Genomic DNA, 24,782 nt, shown 5'->3' with positions numbered 1-24,782 from the left:
TGATGGCCACTCAAAATGTATAGAAAACCAAACTAGATCAAGATTCATTACTACGCATTTGAAACGTAAACGATTAGAATAACTTGGGGTACGGCGCGCATCGCGCGCCGTGCAACCAACTAGTTTAGACTAAAAATGGTGACATTGGAGTATAAGTGATAATGGCACCACTTTGTTACACAAATGTGACCAGTTTGTAGCATCATAAAATGGTAACATGTATGAACGCAGATATATCAATCTGATTTCATATATGTTACAGCTTATATGAGTACAGTGTTGACACAAAATTAACTGGTCTAACAAACAGTTCATCTTCAGCCAAAAAAACTTCCCAAAATGTTTCACCTATTTCATGTGGAACCGTGGAATTCAAATGAGGCGCGGAACAGCGGTGTACATGGTACTGCGTTCTTCGGTCGCTTTATTAGCCCTCTTCTTTGTCCCCAAATTCCTTTTTTTTACGTGCACTACGACCCTTTGTCGTACAACGTAGTGGATCTAGAATTGGGGGACCAGTCGGCTCAACGTTGGGTGCATCTTCGTTACGTAGTTCTTCTTCCATACTAAGTTTGGACAGTAACGACTACACTTCTTCATTAGCCTTCACACACAGTTTCTCAAAAATAGTTCTTGCCTCAACCACATTGTGGCATTTAGTGATAAGATGGTTGGTAGCTATCAACATTAAACGATGCCAGTTGATGGCGTCGTTAGCAACGCTTCTACGAATGTCGCTTGGGAGGAGCCTCTCCCACACAGCTGTTTTTGAAAATTTAGTCCATCGGCGCAATATATACCTGGACGTTATCTCACCCACAGAAGGCATGTGGAAGACGCGGATAATGTGATTGCAGAACATTCCCATAACTTGGAGATTTCGGCAAGTACATTCAATTAACTGATTAGAGCAATCATATGTAACATGATGTGGCCCTTCTTCAGAAACAGCAGGTTGGACGCGGTACACCAACAGAGGATCATCGACTGGTAAGATAGTGGCCCGAGTCCTCATGGCAAGAGCAAATTCTTTCTCAAAGATGCGAAAGAGCTCGACAATATAAACTTGAGATACATGCAGCAAGAGATCAGTAAGAGGGTACACGGAGATTGGGGTAGATCTTATACCGTTGAATTCTTTCCGCTCCTCCTCACTTCTCCATCTTTTCACCGTGCTTTCAAATATCCCAAAGAAAGCGGTGACTGAAGTGGTCTTTGAAGCTTGGAAACCTATAGCATGGTTTGTGCTCTCGCTCCTCTGAGACGATAATATACAGGCTGAAAAGTATTCATTGTTCAATGCAGTGCTCCATTTCACTCGATGTTTATATAATCTCTTAAACCATGAATGGCCCTCTAATCCATAGTCTTTCAACATTTTCCGCCAAGTATCTTCAAATTCAACCTCATTGTAACAACCGTTAAGACATTTGTTGAATAAGTTCTGAAACGGTCGATAACCCTTTAATTTCCCAAAGTGAGATATGGCGTTTTGTTGAATATGTCATTAACATAACCTATGTCTTGATGTGGGATACACCTATGGAAATGTAACCATTATTATATGTGATCACAAAAATATCAATTCAGATGGTTACATCTGCTTTGTTCATGGTTTAGTGCATAAATGTAACCATTGTAATGGTCAGTAATGTGTCCACTTTCGAGTGTGTAAAATATAACAATTGAAAAAATGGTAACATGTTCATTATAAATATAAATGTTGATAGGTTAGACAAAATTGTAAAGGGTATACAAAATTATTTAATTGATGTGTGAAGATCTTATACAACCAACATTTATACATGAAGAAGGTGACATTTGATGAACCTGGTACAATGTTAGTGTCAAAGTCGTTAGAATGTAAGCACTCTTTAGATTGATATTATGAGGAACATAAATCAGGTCATATGGCAACATATTAATGAGTTATAACAAATGGTGGTAGTTTAGACAAGTATTGTAAGCAGTAAAAGAAAATATTTGTATGAAATGTCAATAGTGGTGTAGTTTGTTAAAAGGAGGGACATATATGAGCTGAGATGGTGACATGGTAATTACAATAAGAAATGTTGGTTGCTTAGAGAGCAATGTAAGCAATATCAATTTTTTTATTTTGATAACATTTGTAGATGAGAATGGTGTCAACTGATAAATGTGTTACAATGTTACTGTCATTGTGCTTTAAATGTCACCACTTTTCATATTGATTGCAGGAGGAACATATATCAGTTCATAAAGCAACATGTAAATAAAAAATACAAATGTTGGTAGTTTAGACAATAATGTAGGCAGTATACAAGATTATTCATAAAACGTGCCAAAAACTTATACAGGTAACATTTATAGAGCAAGATGGTGTAATTTGATAAAAGGAGGAACATATATCATCTCAGGTGGTGACATGGTAAATAGAATTACAAATATTGGTTGCTTAGACAGTAGTGTAAGCAGTATCAAAAATTATTTATATGAAGTGGCAAAATCTTATATTAGAACATTTAGTCTGGCAATGATGTCATCTGTTAAATGTGTTAAAATGTCACAGTCACAATCATAAATGTTACCACTTTTAAGATTGGTAGCAGGAGGAACATATATCAGCTCAGGTGGTGACATGGTAATTAGAGCGTAAAAATGTTGATAGCTTAGACAGTAATGTAAGGTGATCTTGATAACATTTATATGCAAAGATGGCGACATGGTCTGTTTAACATTTTTATGTTGTCAGCTCTAATGAGATAATGTCAAACCTCTTTTATAGCAATTTCTATCGCTTGGTCTTGGTCTGTGAAGATAGAGACTGATAGGATTTCATCGCCCATGGATTCATTGAAGACTTTGAATAACCATTCAAATGATTCTTGATTCTCGTTTGACAGGAAAGCACAACCAAACATAACATTCGACCAATGATTGTTGATACCAACAAAGACTCCACAAATAAGATTGTACCTATTCGTACGATAGGTAGTATCAAATATGATAACGTCTCGGTACAACAAATAGTCCTCCCTCATCATCGCGTCCCGCCAGAATATGTTAATCTTCCTTCTTCATTAAATTGGACACGGAAAAAGAAACCCGACTCCTCCGCTTGCCTACTTGTTAACAGGTTGATCAATGTTGCTGCATCACCTCCTTCAATTTTTTTTATCCGTAGTCTATTAACCTAGTTAATATGATCTCGCTTTGTGTGCCCAAAAAACTCATCACCACCATCAGCAGCCGCAGCAACTCTGAATTGCACAGAAGGAGGCACGTGCGCTTCAGGCATTGCCTTTATTAACTCGCCCTCGGCTTCTGAAATTTTACGCTCGGACCTATGGTGATGCTGCCACTCAGGGGGGGGGGGGGGGTTAACGGGTGATTATGTTCGATCTCATGCTGCAGTACCTCCCATAATCCTTCCTCATTTTCTTGCGTCCGGACACAAGCCTTGCACTCACAACGAGTAATTGAGACATTCCTCAAGTTGCTATTGACTATTTCAACGCCACCACTGAAACCACCTTTAGTCTTGTTCCCGTGATTCCCTTCGCTAGAGCATCGAAAGTATCGCTCAATGAACGGTCGATCTTTACTGCCAGCCCTACGAGATGTGGATTTATTGACACTAAATCCAATATGTTGCGAATGTTTGATATAGAGAGCGTAAATGTGCTCCCATTTCGCAGCTTTGATTCCAAGAAGAGACCCAGATAGGTCAGTACCTGCGACAGGAAATACCAAATTAAATACGTGATTTTGGAACAGTAGCCGAAAACCGTACTCTGCTAAAAACAACAAAACAACATACAATGTATTATAAATTGGGAAACAAATTTGACAGAAAAATTATCGACAACAAGATGAATATATAAACAGTTCTTGTTTGTAAGATTTCCAATCTCATGTTCATTTCGAAGGAATGCTCATATTTTGAAGTAAGATACAATAATAATCAATCTTAAGAGTATTATAATCATCGTCCCATATTCATCATCCTCCGATATCCATTAACAACAACACTATATCAGCCACATCAAAAATTACGAACTTAGGATATTATGTAGAAGACAACCAAATATAGAACACGAAAGAATGAAAAACACAAAAAAAAAGTTGCCCTAAATTGATCTATAATGCCCTGAATATCATCGACAAACACAACAAAAATATTTACCATCATAAAAAGGGACAAAGACGAACCTTTATTTATCATCATCGTCACAAATTCATCGTCAGTAACGACTGGAACCACACTATCATCGTTATCAACAACACACACATTATCTTCTAAAACCGTCTCTAAAGCCAAGCAAAGTTCTTCCTCTGCCATTTTTTTAGTGAACAATAATTTCTTGTTTTGTTATTTTTGGTGAAGATTTACATAATTTTACAGAGAAATTATGCAACAAAGAAGAAGTTCATGGAAGAAGAAGATTGCCTAGGATTTTTTTTTTGAAAAGCTGATTTGAGTGTGACTAACGTCTGCTCAAAAGGGTGATAATTGTAACCTGCACAATAAACGAGACTCTTGAGCATATAATAATAAGCCCACTAGCAAAACCACCCACCCATTTCAGCCAAATATGCAACTATTTGACCCGTCTTTCCCTTGTGACGGATATTGTAACACCCCAAGTGATTGGGAGGGAAGTTGTCCCACATCGGGAAATTGACTGGCTTATGAGATATTTATAAGGGCTCCCACCCACCACTTAGTAACAAGGCCTTGTGCTTTTGGGCTTAAGTGAGGACAAATAATACGACCGAAGGTACACATCTCATCTTATTGAGGTTGTGTTATGACGTGGCGGGTCGAGTTGTTATAAATGGTATTAGAGCAACCCTGCGACCGTGTGGTGAGCCTGTAGTCAGGAGTGCCCGGGTCACCCACCTAGCGGGGGACGATTCTGGGCTTGGTTGCGGTCAAGTTTGAGGCACAACGAGGACGTTGTGTTCTTTAAGTGGGGGAGTTTGTAACACCCCAAGTGATTGGGAGAGAAGTTGTCCCACATCGGGAAATTGACTGGCTTATGAGATATTTATAAGGGCTCTCACCCACCACTTAGTAACAAGGCCTTGTGCTTTTGGGCTTAAGTGAGGACAAATATTAGGCCCAAATGTACACATATCATCTTATTGAGGTTGTGTTATGACGTGGCGGGTCGAGTTGTTATAGATATAGGTCGTCTTCAATGAGAATTTGTGTCTTTTATTTCCCAAATCATCTCTTGTTTTATCTCGACATTCTAGCTAATATCTTACATCTCCTTATTTCTTCCATCTGTTCCCATTTCTTCATCCCAAATTTTTGTGCTTTGTTCATCGACATCGACATCTTCCATCTCCTAAATCTCATCATCGATACCTTATTTACAACTTATTTCGCAAATCACCATCCCAAATCGAGTCATCGACATCTTATTTGTATATTATTTCGCAAATCTCCTATCAAAATGAGTCATCGATCTCCATCACTAGCAAAACGAGTCATCGATCTCCATCAACGATCTTCATGATCATCGATCACCATCAGCGATCTTCATCAACGATCATTGGCGGTTTGACATCATCGATCATCATCAACGACCATTGGCGGTTTGATATCATCGATCATCAAGTATCTCCTATCTTCCATCAGCGATCTTTTATTTCTTTCTCTTCATCTTCAATCTTACACTTGCATGCACGGATAAATCGACATCAACTTAGATCTACATCAACATCAACCAATTGATAAATCAATTCCCCTCCCTTGTTTTACCCAGATCGACATCAACAATTGATAAATCATTACATCCTTAATTGAGGTAAATAATTTAATTAACTTTACTGTAATTACTAACCCATTAGTTGTGTATTTAATGTCTTTTGTGAAACTGTATCAAAATATTCCAAAATTGAGTTCATTCTATAGATAATTAAAAAATATAGTTGGTTTTTGTATGGGTATATTTTTTGGTTCTTACTTTGGTTACAATTCTTAATTTACTTTTTTATATCTTCTTCTTTATCTTTTGCAGAAAAGAGGAAAAGCGTTTGATGAAGGCACTGTGGCAGGCGGTCAACATCTCCAAGCATTTGATTTCTGGCTTTTTTTAATTATTCCAACCAACCAGAAGATGACACCTAGGGGGTCACCAACTGGGTCAATAAGTTTAAGAAGAAGTCACCAACTGACCTCTTTGGCAAGAAGGTCACGTTAATTTGCTACTTAATCATGATTAAGGTGGCCTAAGCAAGGTCATGACCTAGCAATTGACCTTGCTTGGGGATGGTCTTAGTTTTGATTGTTTGGCTTGAGAAGAGTCTTGAGAGTCGAGGAATATTTAAATTCATATATTCTCATTCTTGTTTTAGACGATACTATTCATCTTAAACATAAGCAATAAGTCAAATATTATACCATTTATTTTATATAAAACAAATATATTGCTTTTTTTCAATGTATTTTTATACACACAAATTATATGTATTTGACCCTTCTTAAACTTAAAACGGATAGTATCATCGTAAAGTTGGCCTTGTTCTTTCACACTTAATTTTAGCTCATTTCAGTCCAGTTCAGCTATATTCAGTTCGGTTTTGTTTAGCTCCATTAAGTTTAGCTTCATTAAGTTTAGTTCAGCTCCATTAAATTCAGTTCGATTCAATACAGACAGTTTCAATCTAAAATAACAAGGCTTTACTGTATCAAACTTAGTAGTCATTGTGTACAACCGTGGTCAGGGTGGCTAGTGGGAGGAAGATTGAGGCAATAAAAGAGGTTTAGTTTGGGTATTAAACATAAGTTTAATTATTTGAATGTAAATAAGTAAGGAATTTAAGAATAATCATCATTGGAATAGATATTAGATGTGAGTTTTGCTAGTTAAGTTAGATATATATGTTGATCATTGGTAATAAAAGGATATATTAGGGAATTTTTTGTAAAAATTGGAATATGATAGGTTGTTATTAACCAAATAAACTTTTTATAAACTTAAGTTTCGTGAGAATGATGTTATGATTATGTTTTAGTAAACTATAATGTATTGTAAAATTGATGATGAGTTTTCCTTCAATTTTCGTTAGCTTTCATGACTCAAGACTCAAGAGATACATAATTGCACTTGCATACTTCGTGTGTAGGTATGTAGTTTATCATTGCAGACTTGCGGTATGAAACCACTGTAAACTTGATATTGTGTTATGCACTGTTTTTCTACACTTCTTATTCAAATTTTAACTCGCTCGATTACTTAACTACTTTACTAATATGGATAAAATTTCTGATATAATTGTACAAAGAACATCATTTTTATCTTTGTTACGGTTGTCTTTAACGAGAATTTAAATCTATCGGTTTAGAGCCTGTTGTGGCAATAAAAATTTGCTAAACCCTTTTACCCAGTATAGGTCATGCTTAAGCCATAGAAATTGGCCCGTGTTGTAACACCCCATTAATTGGGAGACATTTCTTAAAGTCATCCTAGTCAACGAGAGTGCTACACAACTTGGTTTTCCAAGGTTGTAGTGCGAACAATTGAAATGGAAGCATTTAAAATAGATAAGTATATAGTTAAATTAAGTTATTACATATTCAGGGATTCAAATGCAATCCCAACTATACAAACCCATTTAAATAAAATGGAGTCTAGTTATAAATTAAAAAAGTTAAGACAAGCAAAGTGGCGACACACTAAAGTGAGGACCGCTCCAAAGCCTCGAACCATCCCATATGCACATGCTACCCGTCAGACCATTGCTCCCTATATGACCGAAAATATCATATGATTCACCGCAGATATTTGAAAACATTTACGGTCAGTCTCAATAATACGAGTGGCTACAATGTGACAAGAGTATGCAACATGATATGCCACCTTGAATATGAATCAAACATGTAACCACCAACTACTACTTCTCCAAGATAAAACCGGTGAAGGCATTGCAACACCGCCACCAACAGCCGGACCACAGCTCGTAACAAGACACTAAGGACACACCCACATTGCCGAGCCCAGGTGCTAATCGGACCCCTTCCAGACGTCGTGATACCACACGAATCCCTTCATACTCAAGCCATGAATGTGCACGTCCCTCTTGGAGTGGAAAGCTCCATGAGGCGACCCAAGCATAAGATGGTCTCCCAACCCGTCTTGCGTCTCCTTAATAACCTAACACAACACCAAAATTCCACCAACCATCTCCTCCAATCTCCACAAGTGACCAATGCATATAACAAATGCCAATTATACCTTTACACATAACCATGAATCACAATATGACATGAATGCACATGTTCACCATTTAAACCAATCTAATAACCAACAATTCTCCCAATTCATGTTATAATGCAATTCAATGAATATGTGAAGCCAATACTACTTACCCAGCATCATGACATTGCGAATAATCAACATTAGTCTACAACAAACATTTATTTACTAACCAATCATGTTCTAATGCAATTATGACATGTAATATGAAACTAGTACAGATCCCGGCCCGCGCATGCAATGCACACTATACAGAGTTTATTTATTATAATGTATTATTTATTTTTAAATTTGCACTCATTAGTATTTAATATTTCACTCCATTGTATTTTGATATGAGACAAAAAAAATTAAAATGGAAAACTAATCAAAGAAGTTAAGTTGTCATTTTATTTAATGAATTTGGCTTTTTGTCATGTAGCTAATAGTAAGTATGTGTCAAGTTATTCTCTACAATAATAATTATTGCATTACTGAAAAATTTAGCAACTTATAATTTATAATTTAATACCAACTTTGTTTTATTTTCATGAAAAAAATTATAATTATGAATTTAGATAAAATATTAGAGTTTAATTATAAGTATATATTCATTAAAAAGATAAAAATGTAATGGAATAAAGTTTTATATATTACTTAATTTAGCTAGATATCTTTTGGAGGGAAAACGAAGAGAGTTTTTATTCTCTTAGTAGTAAATAAATAAAAGGGGAATTCATGACAATTAACTCAGATACAAACAGTCATATTACTAAGACCGAGTAGGTAAACCCTACCTTTTGCAAATCTTCACAACAAATCAAGCACACTAGAAGGGTTACTCTAGGAAGTCTCTTCCTATAACAACTAATAAAGTATGTATCACAAATACATTCTACAACATTATCTATAAATATTATTAAAAGGGTAAACCTTAAAAGCCACGTACACATGCCACCTCACATTACTAAATGTCACCTTGCATTACCAAAATTCCACGTCACCAATCCTCCATGTAGTATGACGTGTTTAATTAAGAGAGTAATTCATGTTCGTATAATGATCCATTTAAAACGATACACAAATTAAAAAAATATTTACATAAAAAAAATTAGCATAACAAACATTAAATTTTTGGCCTTTTTAATTTCTAAATAAATTAAAAAAACAATTAAAAATCAAATTTCAACTAAATTTAAAATTTCTACTTTTATTCTTAGAATATTTTAAGTAACAAATAAATATCACATAATTCTAATTTTACGCCGTTTATGAAATAATAAATAATTTGTAAATATTAAGGGCAAGTAATAACATACATAACATTAAACATTGACATTTTAATTTTAATTTTTAAAACTATAATTGGTTAAACAAAAAATAAAAATTTACATCACTCTAATTTTAAATTATTTATATGTGCAACTCCTTCTTAAATATTATTGCAATAAACTTGCTCAATTTTACTAAATTGACTACATATGTAAATCTATAAATATGATTTACAAATAAAAGGGAAGAAAAAATATCTACTTAGTTCGTAAGATAATTCCCTAAACAATTCTCATGCAATGTGGATTTTGTAATAAAAAAAGTAAACCTTTTATATTTCATTTCTCACTAGATATCATGCCCGTGTGTTGCACGGATTCTAAGATAATGTCATTTTATAATCATAATTAGTTGTTGGTTGTAATAAAAACATAATAAATTCATATTATTTGAAAGTTCTAAAATAATGTATTACTACCTCCATACCACACCAAAGGTAACAGTTGTTTTTTGGCACTATTCATGACCGTAGGAAATCTTTGATATTATTCTTAATTCGGAAAATTCACGTGGTGCCTTCAAACTTTGTCATTTTGCACGTGGTACCCAACTTTTTAAGTTTGTGCACATGTTATCCTTGAGATTTGATTTTGAAGCACAACGTACCCTTTTTATCGTTTTTAAAATTTTCAATTAAGCATAAATCATAGACCAGAAATCGTAATTGACTAATTTTTTTTTTTCAAATTGATTATCTCTTCGCGATCTATAGATTGATGAAACGAAAATGGTCATTCGGAAATTTAAGATTGAAAATATGGTTGATTTGAAATTTTCGTTTTAAAAAAACCTTATAAATTGTCCGTCGACAATTTTTTTTTCTCAAATCGTATATTATGAGGAAATAATCATTTTAGGAAAAAAAATTGTCCGATTTTGAATTCCGGTCTAGGAGTTATGCGCAATTGAGTTTTTTTATAACGACAAAAAGGGCATGTTGTACATGAAAATCAAACATGGAGGGTATCATGTGCACAAACTTAAAAAGTTGGATACCACGTGCAAAATGACAAAGTTCGAGGGTACCACGTGAATTTTCCGTTCTTAATTTATAAGACAAAATTAGTCATGTGAGATCTTGTTTGATTCATCGTCATAAATGTTGTAACTAAAGATATTCACGTTGCAAAATGTCATGTGAGATCTTGTTTGATTCATCATCATGAATGATGTAACTAAAGATGTAAAGTAACTGTTACCTTTGGTGTGATATGGAGGAAGTATTTTTTTGGGAAATCGCATTAACTAAAACTTTTTAAGAAATAAACTAACTTCCCTAACTTGGTCCGATCCAATTTAAAACTGTTCAAGGGGTGGGCCCATGTGTGTTAATGGTGAGTTATAGATTAAATTGATGATCTTAGACCGTAAAATAGGTTTTGTTGGTATTTGGGTGAGATTGGTTGCAAAAAAAACAAATACTTCCTAGGAGTTTCTGGGTGAATAGAACACTCATAATATTTACTCCCTCCTATTCATAATACATAAAATCTCATTGAAAACGGCACGTATCCGTCACTTTGGAGTGACGGATACCATTTTCTCTCATAAATGACCCAAATAGAGGAGAGAGGGAAGCACATGTGGGTGCCCCCACCTTGTCCCCTCTATCCGTTTTGTGAGTGACATTACCCGTCACTTGCTCCGACCCGTCTTCAGCAAGACTAACTGTAATACATAACTCTCCCCTTTTTTTTCATCTATTCATATAACTTTCCCCCTTCCTTTTTAGTAAAGTTTTATACTTATTTTAATCACCTCACCCCACAACAATACCTCACAATACCATACTTTATCTTATATTAATCAACTCACCCCACAACAATACTTATTTTAATCACCTAACCCACAATAATACCCCACAATACCTTCCCTCTGTCCAATTATCTCACTTTACCACAATACTTTAGCTTATTTAATTCAAACACCCTTAATTCTCGTGCCACCCTCCAATAGAGAGAGTTATTCCGAATAGGAGGGAGTATGAAGTATCTTTTAACTTTTCAATTTTGTTTTGTTATGTAAGTGTTGATTCACCTCTCTAGAAACTCCTCTTGCTAGAGTATTTTTTTGACAATAACTTTTGTGCAAGACAGTTCCATATTGTGAAGCGGTCTATTTATTCAAAAAATACACTCATTTATTAATTAATAGCAATAAACAAATGATTTTCCTACCATAAACGACCGTCTTTCGTCGTTTTTCATCCTGGTTATTTGCGTTTTGAAGATCACAATTATGTTTTTATTTGCACGTTCAAAGAAATTGATATATGAACAGCTTCTACCTCTAACCAAGTTTTCTCACAATTATTCAACTCCAAAATACAGTAATCACAAAAACTTGTGTGTAACATGCATTGAAATAGGAACCTGTGATTCTCACTTCATATGCGATTTGTATATGCACGATTATTTTTGTATGAGAAACATAATGCGGAGTAAAGTACGGAAAATTACCGAATTCACATAAATTAATCTACATGAAACAAAGTAAAACGTGACGCAAGGCAAATTAAAAGCATTAAAAGGTGTATAGGTTATTTCAGGGACATGCTATATATGTAAGAATAGTGCCAAGTATTTATCTAAGAAATTAAAAGGTCGCAACGATTTGATTAGCTCTTGTAGTAGTAAATTGTTATCATCATTAGATCCATAAATTGCACTACCTGCATAATGTAAAATCCCAATAGAAGTGATCAATATCAAACAATTTAAAACGAAAAAAATATGTTAGATCTAAATATCGAAAACGTAAATTGTTAATCTAGGCATAGTTAGTAAGCCATGGCGGGTAACAAACAAAACAAACCACTATATAAAAACAACGGTTTGATAGTCTTACGTTAATAAGGTAGCTTAGTTTTGATGTAATCGCAACCTGTATTTACTTCCAAACAAAGTAATATAGATGTTACCAAAATATAAATCACACAATTTATTAAAAAATATGGGTATTAAACGTATAGAAAATAAATTACAAATCAAGGCACGTGAAAAAAAGGTAGGGTGTAGAAGTATTTGTAACAATTTGATGCATGCGGATGAATTACCCTTCTATATATAGTAGTAAGTCGAGTATTATAATTTATTTTAGTTTTTTAAATATGGCTAAAAAATTAGAATTTGGTTTAAAGTCTCCTACGTACAAAATTATTCTTATTAGTTTATCTTATCAAGTTTGTATCTTTAATTAGTTCATATATTTAATTTTTATCTATTTTATTTTTTTATAATTTAAAAATCATTAAGTATTTTAGAAAAGTTGGAGTCTCTCACAATGCCTGAAAAAAGCCTCTTTTATATATATATACATTGATTACTCCATATTTATGTATATATTAAATTTGCTAATAATGAAAATAAATACTCAAAAGTCATAAAACATGTATACATATTTCTGTAGATATTAAATTTGGTAATAATAAAAAAAACCAAAAGTCATAAAACGCATCCTAATTTGGCTATAAATGTTTGATGGAAGGCAACATTTGTGAGCCGAAATGCAAGCGAATATTTTTTTACCCCCATCGCCAAAAGAATTATATATATATATATATATATATATATATATATATATATATATATATATATATATATATATATATATATATATATATATATATATATATATATATATATATAAGAGAGAGAGAGAGAGAGTGAAGTTCAAATGAGTCCACCTATATATTTGAGTCCATAAGTCCTAATCTAAGCCATTAGATCTTCTAAGATTGATGGTTGAGATTTGAGACTTCTAATCAATTTTTGAAATGAAACTTTAATGTTCTAAAAGTGAAACTTTAATCTGTGAGAGCAAATTTAATTCTTTACGATTGAAACTTTAGTTTTTTAAAGTCATTTTGTAAATAAATAATTAAATTTATGTATTTTTAAATATAACTTTAATGTTTTACGAGTGAAACTTTAATGCTTAAAAGTGAAACTTTAATTTTTTTAGGCCATTTTTAATATAAAAATTTGAATTTATGAAATGATGTGATTGTGATCAATGTTAATTTAATTTAACTGATTTTTGAATGTAACTTTAATATTATACGAGTTCAACTTTAATGCTTAAAAGTGAAACTTTAATTTTTTTAGGCTATTTTAATAAAAAAAATTGAATTTATGTAATGATGTAATTGTGACTAAAATTTATTTAATTTCATTGATTTATGAATGAAACTTTAATGTTAAACGAGTGGAACTTTAATGGTGACGAATGAAACTTTAATTTTTTTAGGCCATTTGACGAGTGAAATTTTAATTGTGATTATTTTAATTTCATTGATTTAAAAATGAAACTTTAATGTTAAATGACTGAAATTTTAATGATAATAACTGAAACTTTAGTATTTTTAGTCCATTTTAATATAAATTTCTATTTATGAAATATCTCTAATTTACAACTGTAACTTTAATGTAGTGCATGTGGAACTTTAATATATTTCGAGTGAAACTTTAATGTATTGAGTCATTTCACCACTATATAAAATTTATGAAATATTAACAGTCAAGTGTACAACTTTAATCAATCCAACCGCCATCGACACCCACCACTACTTTCACCGACCACCAACAACACCCACCACAACCCAACCCCACCATATTTGAAAAATAATAAAGGAGGAGCACCGACACCAACCACCACATTCGCCACCATGACGTCCCCCTGCAACAACCGCCACTACGCATAACCAATCTGAAAAAAAAAAAGGAAACACCTCGACACCACCACCGCCACGTCCCGCCGCATCACCATCCCCGTCGCCATATTGGTCATTTTAAATTAAATTTTTCGAGTAAATATGAAAAATCTCATATTTTAATTGAAGATCTAAAATTTTCGACAATAAAGATTAAAAAAAGAGTAAATTTTCGAAAAAAAAAAAATGAAAGATACATATTTTTATTTGTAGTTCTGAATTTTCTAACCAAAACAGAGAAAAAGGAAGAGGGACGGAGTCGGTAGCGTGGTGGTTGGTCCACCTCTGACAACCACCAACAACAACCAAACAAAAAGCAAATCTGAAAAAAAAAATGAAAGTAGAAAGGAGGCGACGACAGCCTTACCCACCACCCCACGGCATCACCACTCCCACCATCCCCACACATGCAAACAACAACCAACAATCACTCTTTTTCTCAGATCTAGAAAAAAAAAAGGTACGGCAGAAGAGAAGCGATTGTGTCGGGTGGAGGCCGATGTGAGGAGAGGAGATGCAGAAGGCGGCGAGAAGAGCGGGGAGGCAGACGGGATGGTGATGGTGAGGGAGGTGGTGGGGAGGCCCGGTGGTGGTGATGCCGAAGGGAAGAGGAGAATGGTGAGGAAAGCTTTAGGGTTTAGAGAGAGATAGAGAGTGTTTAGAGAGAAGAAATGAAGAGGGGAAATGAAATGGGAGGTGGGGGAGTGATTAGGGTTTATTTGCTTTTATATGTCATTCTTTTATTTTGTTTTAATCTCAACCCTTCATTTCTTTGATCCAAAGGATTAGAATAGGACTCATGGACTCATCTAATCTAAGGGGACTCATTTGATCCTAATTCTATATATATATATATATATATATATATATATATATATAGGAATGGGATCATGTGAGGATACACTATCTTTTTGAGGATTGAGGATTTCGTTACAATATCACAGGTTGTTCGAAACAATATCACACGAAAAAAATAGCTGCAAAAAAAAAAAAAAAAAAAAAAAAAAATTTTTTTTTATAAATTTTTTTTTTTTTTGGACAAGTCTGATTTTTTTCGTGATATTCAATACAATATCACAGGTTGTTCGAAACAATATCACACGAAAAAAATAGCTACGCAAAAAAAAAAAAAAAAAAAAAAATTTGTAAATTTTTTTTTTTTTTTTTTTTCGATTTTTTTCGTGATATTCAATACAATATCACAAAGTTGTTCAAAACAATATCACACGAAAAAAATAGTCACAAAAAAAAAAAAAAAAAAAAAATTTTTTTTTTTTATAAAAAATTTTTTTTTTTGGACAAGTCTGATTTTTTTCGTGATATTGTATTGAAGAACCCGTGATATTGTATTGCAATCCTCAATCCTCAAATATTTAGGAGTTCTCACCGGATCCCGACTCTATATATATATATATGTATATATATATATATATGTATATATATATATATATGTATATATATATATATATGTATATATATATATATATGTATATATATATATGTATATATATATATATGTATATATATATATATATGTATATATATATGTATATATATATATATATGTATATATGTATCAATAATCTTTCTTATCATTGTATCAACATCAACGTAAGTGTCTAAGGTTTTAAATTAATAATATATTTATTTATTTATAAGTTCCATTGGTTATGAAGTAATCTTCATGGTCGGTCCGCTTTGAGCTTAGATTTCGGTTACTTGTCGTTAGGAGCACCTAGACCAAAACAAAATTTATAACTTCACAAACAACTCTACTACTAGTAAAGAGGTAAGTAAAGGTCGGATCCCAAGGGACGGGTATTGATGTAGGATTTTCTATTGCAAGTAGTGGTGTCTATAGGTGTCACAATTTGGGTTGAGATAAGAAGATCACTAAACTAAATAACAATAAGAGTAAACAAGCAAGATAACTAAAATGAGATGTAAACAATTGATTAAAAGCACTAGAGTGTCATGGGTTCATAGGGGATTCATGAGAATTGATCATACAAACATATTCTCAAGTTATGAGCAAGCAATTATTGTTGTGATACGACCGAGTTGGTTTATATCTTACAATCCTAGGAAGGTTTGGGTCCCGGAGCCGAATCGATTAGATTGTACAACACCTACAAGTCGACTTAATCCTCCCTACTCAACTATATGCATGGTCTAATGAGACTCGAGTTGGTTTATGTCTTACAAGTCTCATTGAAAAGGTAAGTGATGGGTAAAAAATGCAAGGATTCATAGGCTCGCATTTCATCAAACATAACATGTGCATAAGTTGAGATCACAACAAGCAAGCAAATAAATTATGAAAACATATTAAATTAAGCATGAATCATCCCCCATGTTGGTTTCCCCTAATTACCCATTAACCCTAGTTAAGGAAACTACTCACTCATTATCAAGTTTAACATGTTAACAAGGTTGTCAATCATATTAACAAAGCAAAACATGATGAATAAATGAAGATGATTAACAATAATTAAAAAGGGATTAAGAGGATTATACCTAATGATGATTCCAAAATAATAATGCAAAGAATAATAGAAGTACTTGATGATTGATGGAAGGTTGTCAATCTCCCAATAAACCCAAATAATCTTTAATTACCCAAAATAAAAGATGAACAATAGAGAAATTAAGGAAATGAGATTTGTATTAATACTTGATTAGAAGTTGATTACAAGATTAAAGAGAGATTAGAATAATATAAACTACACTAAAGATTGATAAGAAGAACATTATAATCTAATTAAACTAATGTGGTATTTATAGTGGGGATTAGGTGCACAAATTAGGGTTACTAAGGGCTTAAATGACGATTAAGTCCTTGAGGAATCGCTCCTCTCAAGAAAAGATGCGGGTCTCCTTTTAGCTAGTCTTCCAAAAATATGCGCATCTCGAATGAAGGAAGAAGAGGACGTGTTTCTCTGGAAGACAATCCGAGTGTCCAAGGGTCGGGACGGGCGGATTGGGGAGCTTTTTGACGAGCGGCCTGGCGGTAAGGACGAGCGTCCTGGGGAGATGCTGGACGGGCGTCCCGAGGGGTGAGTCGCTCGGATCTTGGCTCATTTTCCATTTCTTCTTTTCTTCTTTTCTTCTTCCAACAATCCTGCGGGATTTTGTCGGGGATGCAAGGATCTTCTTCATCATTGCCCATCTACTACATTATGTACAAAGGCCTTCTAGTCTTGTCTTCTCTTTGATGCTTGGTCATTAGATTCGATCAATTTAGCTCTATTTTGCCATAAAAATGCAAGGTTTGCACTCCTCTCCTACCAAGGAAACAAAACCTCAAAGAATATGCAAAACAAAGGACTAAAGATAGTAAATGACCCAAATATGCACTAAAAATCATAGGAACGAGGCTAATTCGGGGACTAAATATGCTCAAATATTGATCACATCAAATATCCCCAAACCGAACCTTTGCTCGTCCCGAGTAAAGAGGTGACAAAACTAGGACCCTTATTTAAACTATCCTACTAATATAGTCGACATGAGACAATTAGCGGGTCTCACTCCGCCCCTTCAACTCACAACAAGACAACCATGAGGTAGGATGCCTTCTTGCAAGGCAAGGTGGGTCTTGCCAAAATGGCGACACATCCAATCATTAAAGCACACAAAATCAAGTAATGGATGCATCTACAAAAAGAATAGCCACTTTCCTCATCTAAGTGGCGGAAATTATCTGAAGGGGAAGCGATTCAAGGGTACATACTCCTTCATAGATATGGTTTCTTCAAACTACTAAGCCTAGAAGGATACCAATAAATCACCTCCAAGTTGTGTCAAGCTAGGGTACCTTTGTCCTCAATTGTTAAATGCTTTTGTCAAGAATAGACTCCCTATGGTGTTAGAAACACTGGAGGATCGCGGAATTCCCCTTCTTGCCTAGACAAGAAGAAGGGTCGTCCCCTCTCTACCATGCACAAAAGTGGATTCGATGGATAAAGGGATCATTTGAATTTGAGTTTCATGTGGGAGTTGGCTTTTTGTTGTTTGTCCCCCCAATTTCTTGTGGCATTAACATTTGAGAACATTTTCTTTTTGCCATTTCTTTGATGCTTGGGATTTCAATGCTTGACAATTTTCAACTTTTGCATTTTCTTTTTGAACATTTTCAAAGTCACCCCAATTAGTAACGAGGGTGCCTTATTTTTGAAGCATAGGAGTTTTCATTTTTGCTCCTATTTTCTTTTGATGCATTTTGCAAACTTTTTGGCTTTTCATTTCATTTTTTGAACTCAAATTTGAATAGTTTTTTTGCCCATTCCCTTTTTTATGGCAAAATGTATGGTAGGACATGGATGAATGATGGTTGCATGGTTTCAAGGGTCACCTTGGAATAAACGGTAGCCAAGGAGTTATCACACCACAAGGTACTCTTGACTAGGCCTTAATCCATGGGTCAAAGGATACTAGCATGACACATCTTAGGGTGTTTTACAAGTATTCTAACAAGCAAAGTCTTAAGAAGAAAAAGTATCTACTAGGGCCTATATACACTTGTCAAGCTTCTCAAATAGACGGTTTCACAAAAATTTTCTAACATGCAAACTACATGCCATGATGTAACTAACATATATACATCCTAATGCATATGCTTCTACCAACTAATATGCCAAATAATCTAAATGCAAGTCCTAAATTCACATTGTTTATACCGCATCAATCAAAATAAAGCCACATAGTCATTAACATAAAGAGGAAAAAGGAGATTGGAAAGATCATACCATGCGGTCTTCAATATCCTCGTGTCTCGGATGTGGCGTAGTCAATCAATGTGAACAAGGATGAACAAACACAATATATACAAAACAATATATACAAATCTATACTACAAAGGAAATGAACTTGTTTTTGGATTTTTCAATTTTTTGGATTTTTCGAAATTTTTGATTTTTTTGATTTTGAATAAAAGTCAAGTTAGAATTTCCCATCCCCACACTAGTATGGGCATTGTCCTCAATGGCCAATATGATAGGAAATTATGCAATGAATATGCATGATTTCTAAACTAAATGCAAACTATACTAAGCTACACTACATGATGCATGTGGTTTTGTTATGGCGGAGAGCATAATTTAAATTAGCTCCCAATGCATATGCATGGACTTCCCCAAACCAAAATAGACATTATTTCTAATGTCATGAATTTCGGGGGAGTTTATGCACATAAAATGCAATGCATGAAACTAAAGATTGTCATTTTGGATTTAACAAGTTGGGAACAAAGATAAAGAACACCTTAATGAAGCCAAGGTGTTAGTCCTCCAATGTTGCTAGGACTCCACAAAATGATCAAGAAAAATAAAAACAAGAGAAGTAGACAAACCATAAGGGAGGTGTAAGAATGTAGGAGCCTCCAAAGTTTGCTAATCCTCACCCATTGTATCATCGTCATCATCATAAACCTCCATAGAGGTGGAATCATGTCCACTCTCACTTTCACTTGCTTGTTCTTCCTCACTTTCCTCTTCCTCTTCTTGAGCTTATTCTTCTTGAACCTCTTCTAGCTTATTCTCCTCCTTCTTGGTCACCACCCTATTCAACAACCATCTCCTCTCCACCCGGTCTACCACCACTAGGAATGCTAGGAAAGAATACTTCCATATCCGCCCAACTAGGCAAAGGACAAGACGGATCAAGAAGTCCTTGCCTAGCTAGATGTAGGAGGGGAGGATATTGGGCCTTGTAAGCATCCACTCTATCATTGTAAGCTTGTTTGTGCATTTCCCTCATGAGTAGTGTCAAGTAATCATTTCCCACTTCGACATCCTTGGGTTTGAACTCGTGGTATTCAAATGGGTAAGGTGGGGTAATAATGGAGGAGGAGGGCTCGGCAATTTCGCCCCTTTGTTGTTGAATGATATACTCGGTCTCTTCGGAGAGTGGGAGAAGGTAGTTTGGTCGGTGAACATTCAATCGACAAATTTTGGAAGGCAAGATGAAGGATCTAGCTTTATTTGTTAACCACCCATATTTGTCGTCAAGAGTGTCGTGCTTGACCCACTTGAACTTGTGAATCATGGTGTCCATATCAACAAGATGGCCTCCTTTAACCGGCACATAAGTGTTGATTTTGTTGAAATCCCAGTTAAAATGCTTAGCCAAATGGGAAAATAGTCCTACATTGACAATAAAGGCGGTGCCTTCTTTGCCACAATCGACATTAAGCCATCGTTCAACCAAAAGTCTTAGAGCATTGTGTAGAAACCTCGTTTCTGCACCTCCCGCCAAACACTCAGTGATGATTGGGCCGCATGTTTAGCATATGTCGCGATTTTATGACGTTTCGTAAATCGGTTAATAAAAGGTAACTCAAACACTTGTGTCAACTTCATGGTCGTCATCTAGGTGTCATTACGGTCGTTTTGGCAGTAATTAGAGTACATTTGGAGTCCGGGTCAAAAACCGTCTTCATTTCCTAAAACCGTCAAATCCCGAGTCAAAGCAATGTGCTTATCTACCTAAGGTTAGGATGTCATAAAATGTCATGATTATATCTCATTTTGAGTCTCATGTCACTTCATTAGGCTAAACTAAAAGTTTACATTACAAAATGTGCATTTCATTTAGTTAAAATGACAACCCGACCTTTAGGCCCGTTTTACGAGGTGATAACGATTTTTTTGGGTCGGGCCTGTTTCACAGAAAGTTCTAGATCTCTTTCTTAGCTTTCCAACGCCACCGAAATCACCCTATTCCGAGTCTTGTAGAGAAAGTTATGCCTAAAATACGACAGGCTATCAAACGCGCTTTCTTGCGCAGGAGGAACCCGCTGAGGAAAGGACGCAGCAAGTGCTGCGCCTCTTACAAGGAACGCATCACCTGCTGCGCCTTTTCTCCAGGCTTTTTTTTTGTCCAAGTTTCCGTGTTTAACCTAAGTCGGTTATTTCCGGATCTTTCCTTTCGTATCCTAGTCTTACCATAATTCCGTCGTGTGATTAGTATAAATAGGAGCCTTCGTTCCTCATATTTCTCACGCGAGTGTCCGCCCTTCTCTTCTCCCTTTGCATTGTAGACCACGTTCTTACTTTTTGGCGTCTACGTGCTTGAACATTCGACCACGTAAGCTCGGATCCTTCTGAGTACCATCCTCGTTTTGCATGACCGACCAATTTGACCAACTCCACCACAATTAATCAATTCAATTTGCTTTTAAATCCTTTTTCAAGGGCACTTTCATATTTGCATTATAGATCGAGTCGAGTTACCACTAAAAACCGATTGAGTTAAATCTCGCGACGCTAACATGTAAGTCTGAGGGTGTAAATCCTTATTTTATTATTTTACTTTATTTCTGTAATCATATTGTAAGATTTATGTCGAAAGCACACTTAAAACCGATTTCTAAAACCATGTTTTAAAACCTTTTTTTACGGATTATCAGAAGACAGACGTCGAGAAAGGACGCAGCAACTGCTGCGCCACTTCGAAGGGACGCAGCGCCTGTTGCACCTCTTCGTGAGGCTGCCGCAGTTCCTGCTTCCTTTCTTCTTCCTTCGTCTTTTGTTCGTCCTTTTGTTTTTCGCTTTGTTTTCAATTGATTCTTTGTTCATTAATACGACAATTTAAGCATGATAATTTTAACCTGTAATTTATTAATAATTCTTCATCATTAATTCATCTTTCAATTCCCGACTTAAATCCCTTATAATCCATATTTGCGGGTTTTCGTCATTAAAGTCAAATTCGGGTTTTAGAGATTCGATTTATCCATATTGAGTCTCTGGAATTCGTCATTGATATATTTTCATCTGTTGTTTATCATCTCCATCATTAATTCATATTTAATTTAACCTAATTAGTTTATTTAATTCGTTAATTAATCTTGTATCTCGTAAATATTCATCCTAATTAGTTTTCATCCATGTTTATTGCTTTTATCACCTCATTCACATGTAAATAATATGTTAAACACTTCCATCCGAGTCAAATATTATTAATCGAGCATTAAATTCACCAACTAATATTAACGATTTGTAATTCCGGCTTCACAGCCAGAATTGAGCCAAGGAACGGACGCAGCAAGTGCTGCGCCTCTTCCAAGGGACGCAGCTCTGCTGCGCCTGTTCCTGGTTGATTTCTGTCCCTGAACTCCCGTGTTGCCTTGACCTAGTTATTAATTACGTATTAATTAACTACTACTCGTATTATCGCCTAATGTCTGTTCGTTTATTTATTTATTCTTTCTTTCTCAAATTATCCGTTTTAAATGTATTTTCGACATAAATCATTAATCCGATGTAATTATTGTAATTTTCTTTATTGCATTTATCGTATTCCTTTAATGTATCACTTGTATGCTCTCACATGCAATTAACCTAAATCTCTACTTCGACCCCAACTTGTGTGTTAAATTACGCGTTTACCGACTTAGTCTAATTCTCACATGTTAGGATTAAAACGTTGGATGTTGCATTGCATGCATATAAATCGACAACATATCGAGTATAGACAATTTCCCTAATCATTAGTAGAGGCCGCTATCGAGGCGGGCAGGATTAGGTGTTCGATCAAAAGAGCTTCCTAATACGTACCCTCACCCCTTACTCCAGATCTTTGTGAACATCCGTGTTCATTGGCATCCACGAGAGTCATTCTAGACATAGAATGCTAAGGGTAACGAGTTCTTGGTGTTCATGCCACTACTCTGTGTCTTGACATGGCATGAGGTATTCGAACGGTTTCCAATTTTCCACAATAAATTGGTGGCGACTCCACAAATGCAAACGCTTGTTCCCAAGCGCCCCCGTGGCCCATGTCCACAGTTTGGCGACTCCGCTGGGGATAATACACTTACGTGTAGCCAAAAGGGTGAAACTTGAACAAGGTTAGGGAATAGTTTGTACACGACAATTGTCGGTTTTCATAACTCGGTCTTCCTAGATCGTTTATTCGGCCTTCCTAGGCCCAACCCAACCCATTCGACCAATCGTCCCGTCTAAACGGTCCTAATTCTTATTTGGGCCTAAGGATGGATAGCGATTGACGTCAACCATACCATGGTACTTACTCTTGTTTGTATCAAGGACTTTCACTACTTGAGGAAATGGACTAGGAATCGGCCTTACTCTTGTTTGGTACGAGCCTCTCCACAGACCTCGGGTTTGATTGTTCGGTATGGCAACCCACCCTTTAAGCCAAAACCCTTTTAAATGCACTCAGCATCCCGTTATAATGCCTGTATAAATGCTTGTATTATATGTGATCACCATTTCTAAATAAAACCATGACAAAATTTTGTAAAAAAAAATCCTTTTCAAAATGTAAACATTTTCAAAATAGCGCAAAATAAGCCGAAACTCTGTCGAAATGTTGAGTCAAACTTCGGGCCTCAAACCCATTTCAAAACCTGTAAAAAAAACAAAATAAAAAGTCCAAAATAAAAAAAAACGAAAAAAAAAGGTCCTAAAAAAAAGGAAAAAAAAAAAGAGAAAACCAAAATATTTTTTCAAACCATGTAAATGTGAATATGTAAATTCAATTGGGCTAAGTTAGAGTCAAAATTCAAACCGGCTATGTCCTAGTCGGAATTCTGTCGAGTCATGAGTCCGTCTTCTTTTACATTTTGGGTCTTTTCAAATTCAAGTCCTAAGGCGTCGCGCCGTCATTTTAGACCCTCTACCCCAATTCAGTTAGGATCTAAACATTTCTACACCTCGACTCACACACTCGAGGCTAACACATCGAGTCATTCCAATATCTGTTTCTTGAATTCTCCTAATGACACGTTCGGGACACACGTACCCGAACCTCGAGTCAAGTCTGTCTTAAACACACAAATTAGAATTAACACGTGTCATCAATCCCGTCAATAAGGTCAATCATATAAGGATCACTTAGTCAAAGTCAACACTCGAGTCTAAAATTAAAAGTCAAGCACCGTGAATTCAAACGCGAGAAGTCGCTCACGACATTTCATGAATTCACAAGTCGACGTCTAGATTTATCATCTTATCCCTTCCTTTTGTTTATTGCCTTAGTATGCGTGACCCCTTGGAATATGTGTCCTCCGACAATAATGCGAACACAACTGTCGATCATGATGATCACATGTTTAAGTCTCGTTTTTAAGAATACAATTGGGAAGTAATATTTTACTGTCAACTGGTCCACACATATCGGTAATGATTGGCTGACTAGAGTTTGACATTACTGTCGTGCGACGGTGGTGATCAGTTGATCCCCTTAGGTCATACCTAAAGGGTAAAACTCTTAATTGATTATTTAATTGATCGTATGACGATACGGGTTAATTAAATTACTTAAAATTGACGGACGATTTTGGAAGTAATATTTACGTATCTCATTATAATTTGATTAAATAAGATACGGTCTAAGTGATCGAATTGTTTTATTACTTAGATGAAATTATTGTTTTAGGAAACAATTGCATTTGAATGAACAATTTATTATAAATACAAGATGTTGTGATTTATAATTGGTAAATTATTTTGGTACAAGTAATTATGAATTACTAAGTCGATTTT

The 24,782-nt window shown here is 34.9% G+C and overlaps 1 protein-coding gene across 1 annotated transcript; it reads right to left on the bottom strand.

Annotated features, from left to right (window-relative positions):
* Window positions 1–586: 586 nt before the first annotated feature.
* LOC141638988 (protein FAR1-RELATED SEQUENCE 7-like) lies at window positions 587–1,378 on the bottom strand. The gene has a single exon (XM_074448175.1). It carries the CDS (start codon window positions 1,376–1,378, stop codon window positions 587–589), a length of 792 nt encoding a protein of 263 aa, XP_074304276.1.
* Window positions 1,379–24,782: the final 23,404 nt, after the last annotated feature.

This window comes from Silene latifolia, chromosome 2, assembly GCF_048544455.1.
Source record: "Silene latifolia isolate original U9 population chromosome 2, ASM4854445v1, whole genome shotgun sequence".
Classification (NCBI taxonomy): domain Eukaryota; kingdom Viridiplantae; phylum Streptophyta; class Magnoliopsida; order Caryophyllales; family Caryophyllaceae; genus Silene; species Silene latifolia.
This window is presented reverse-complemented; position numbering and strand designations above follow the sequence as displayed.

Excerpts from the sequence above, each read along its gene's own strand:
- LOC141638988 (XM_074448175.1), bottom strand. The coding sequence starts at position 1,378 with ATGTTGAAAGACTATGGATTAGAGGGCCATTCATGGTTTAAGAGATTA.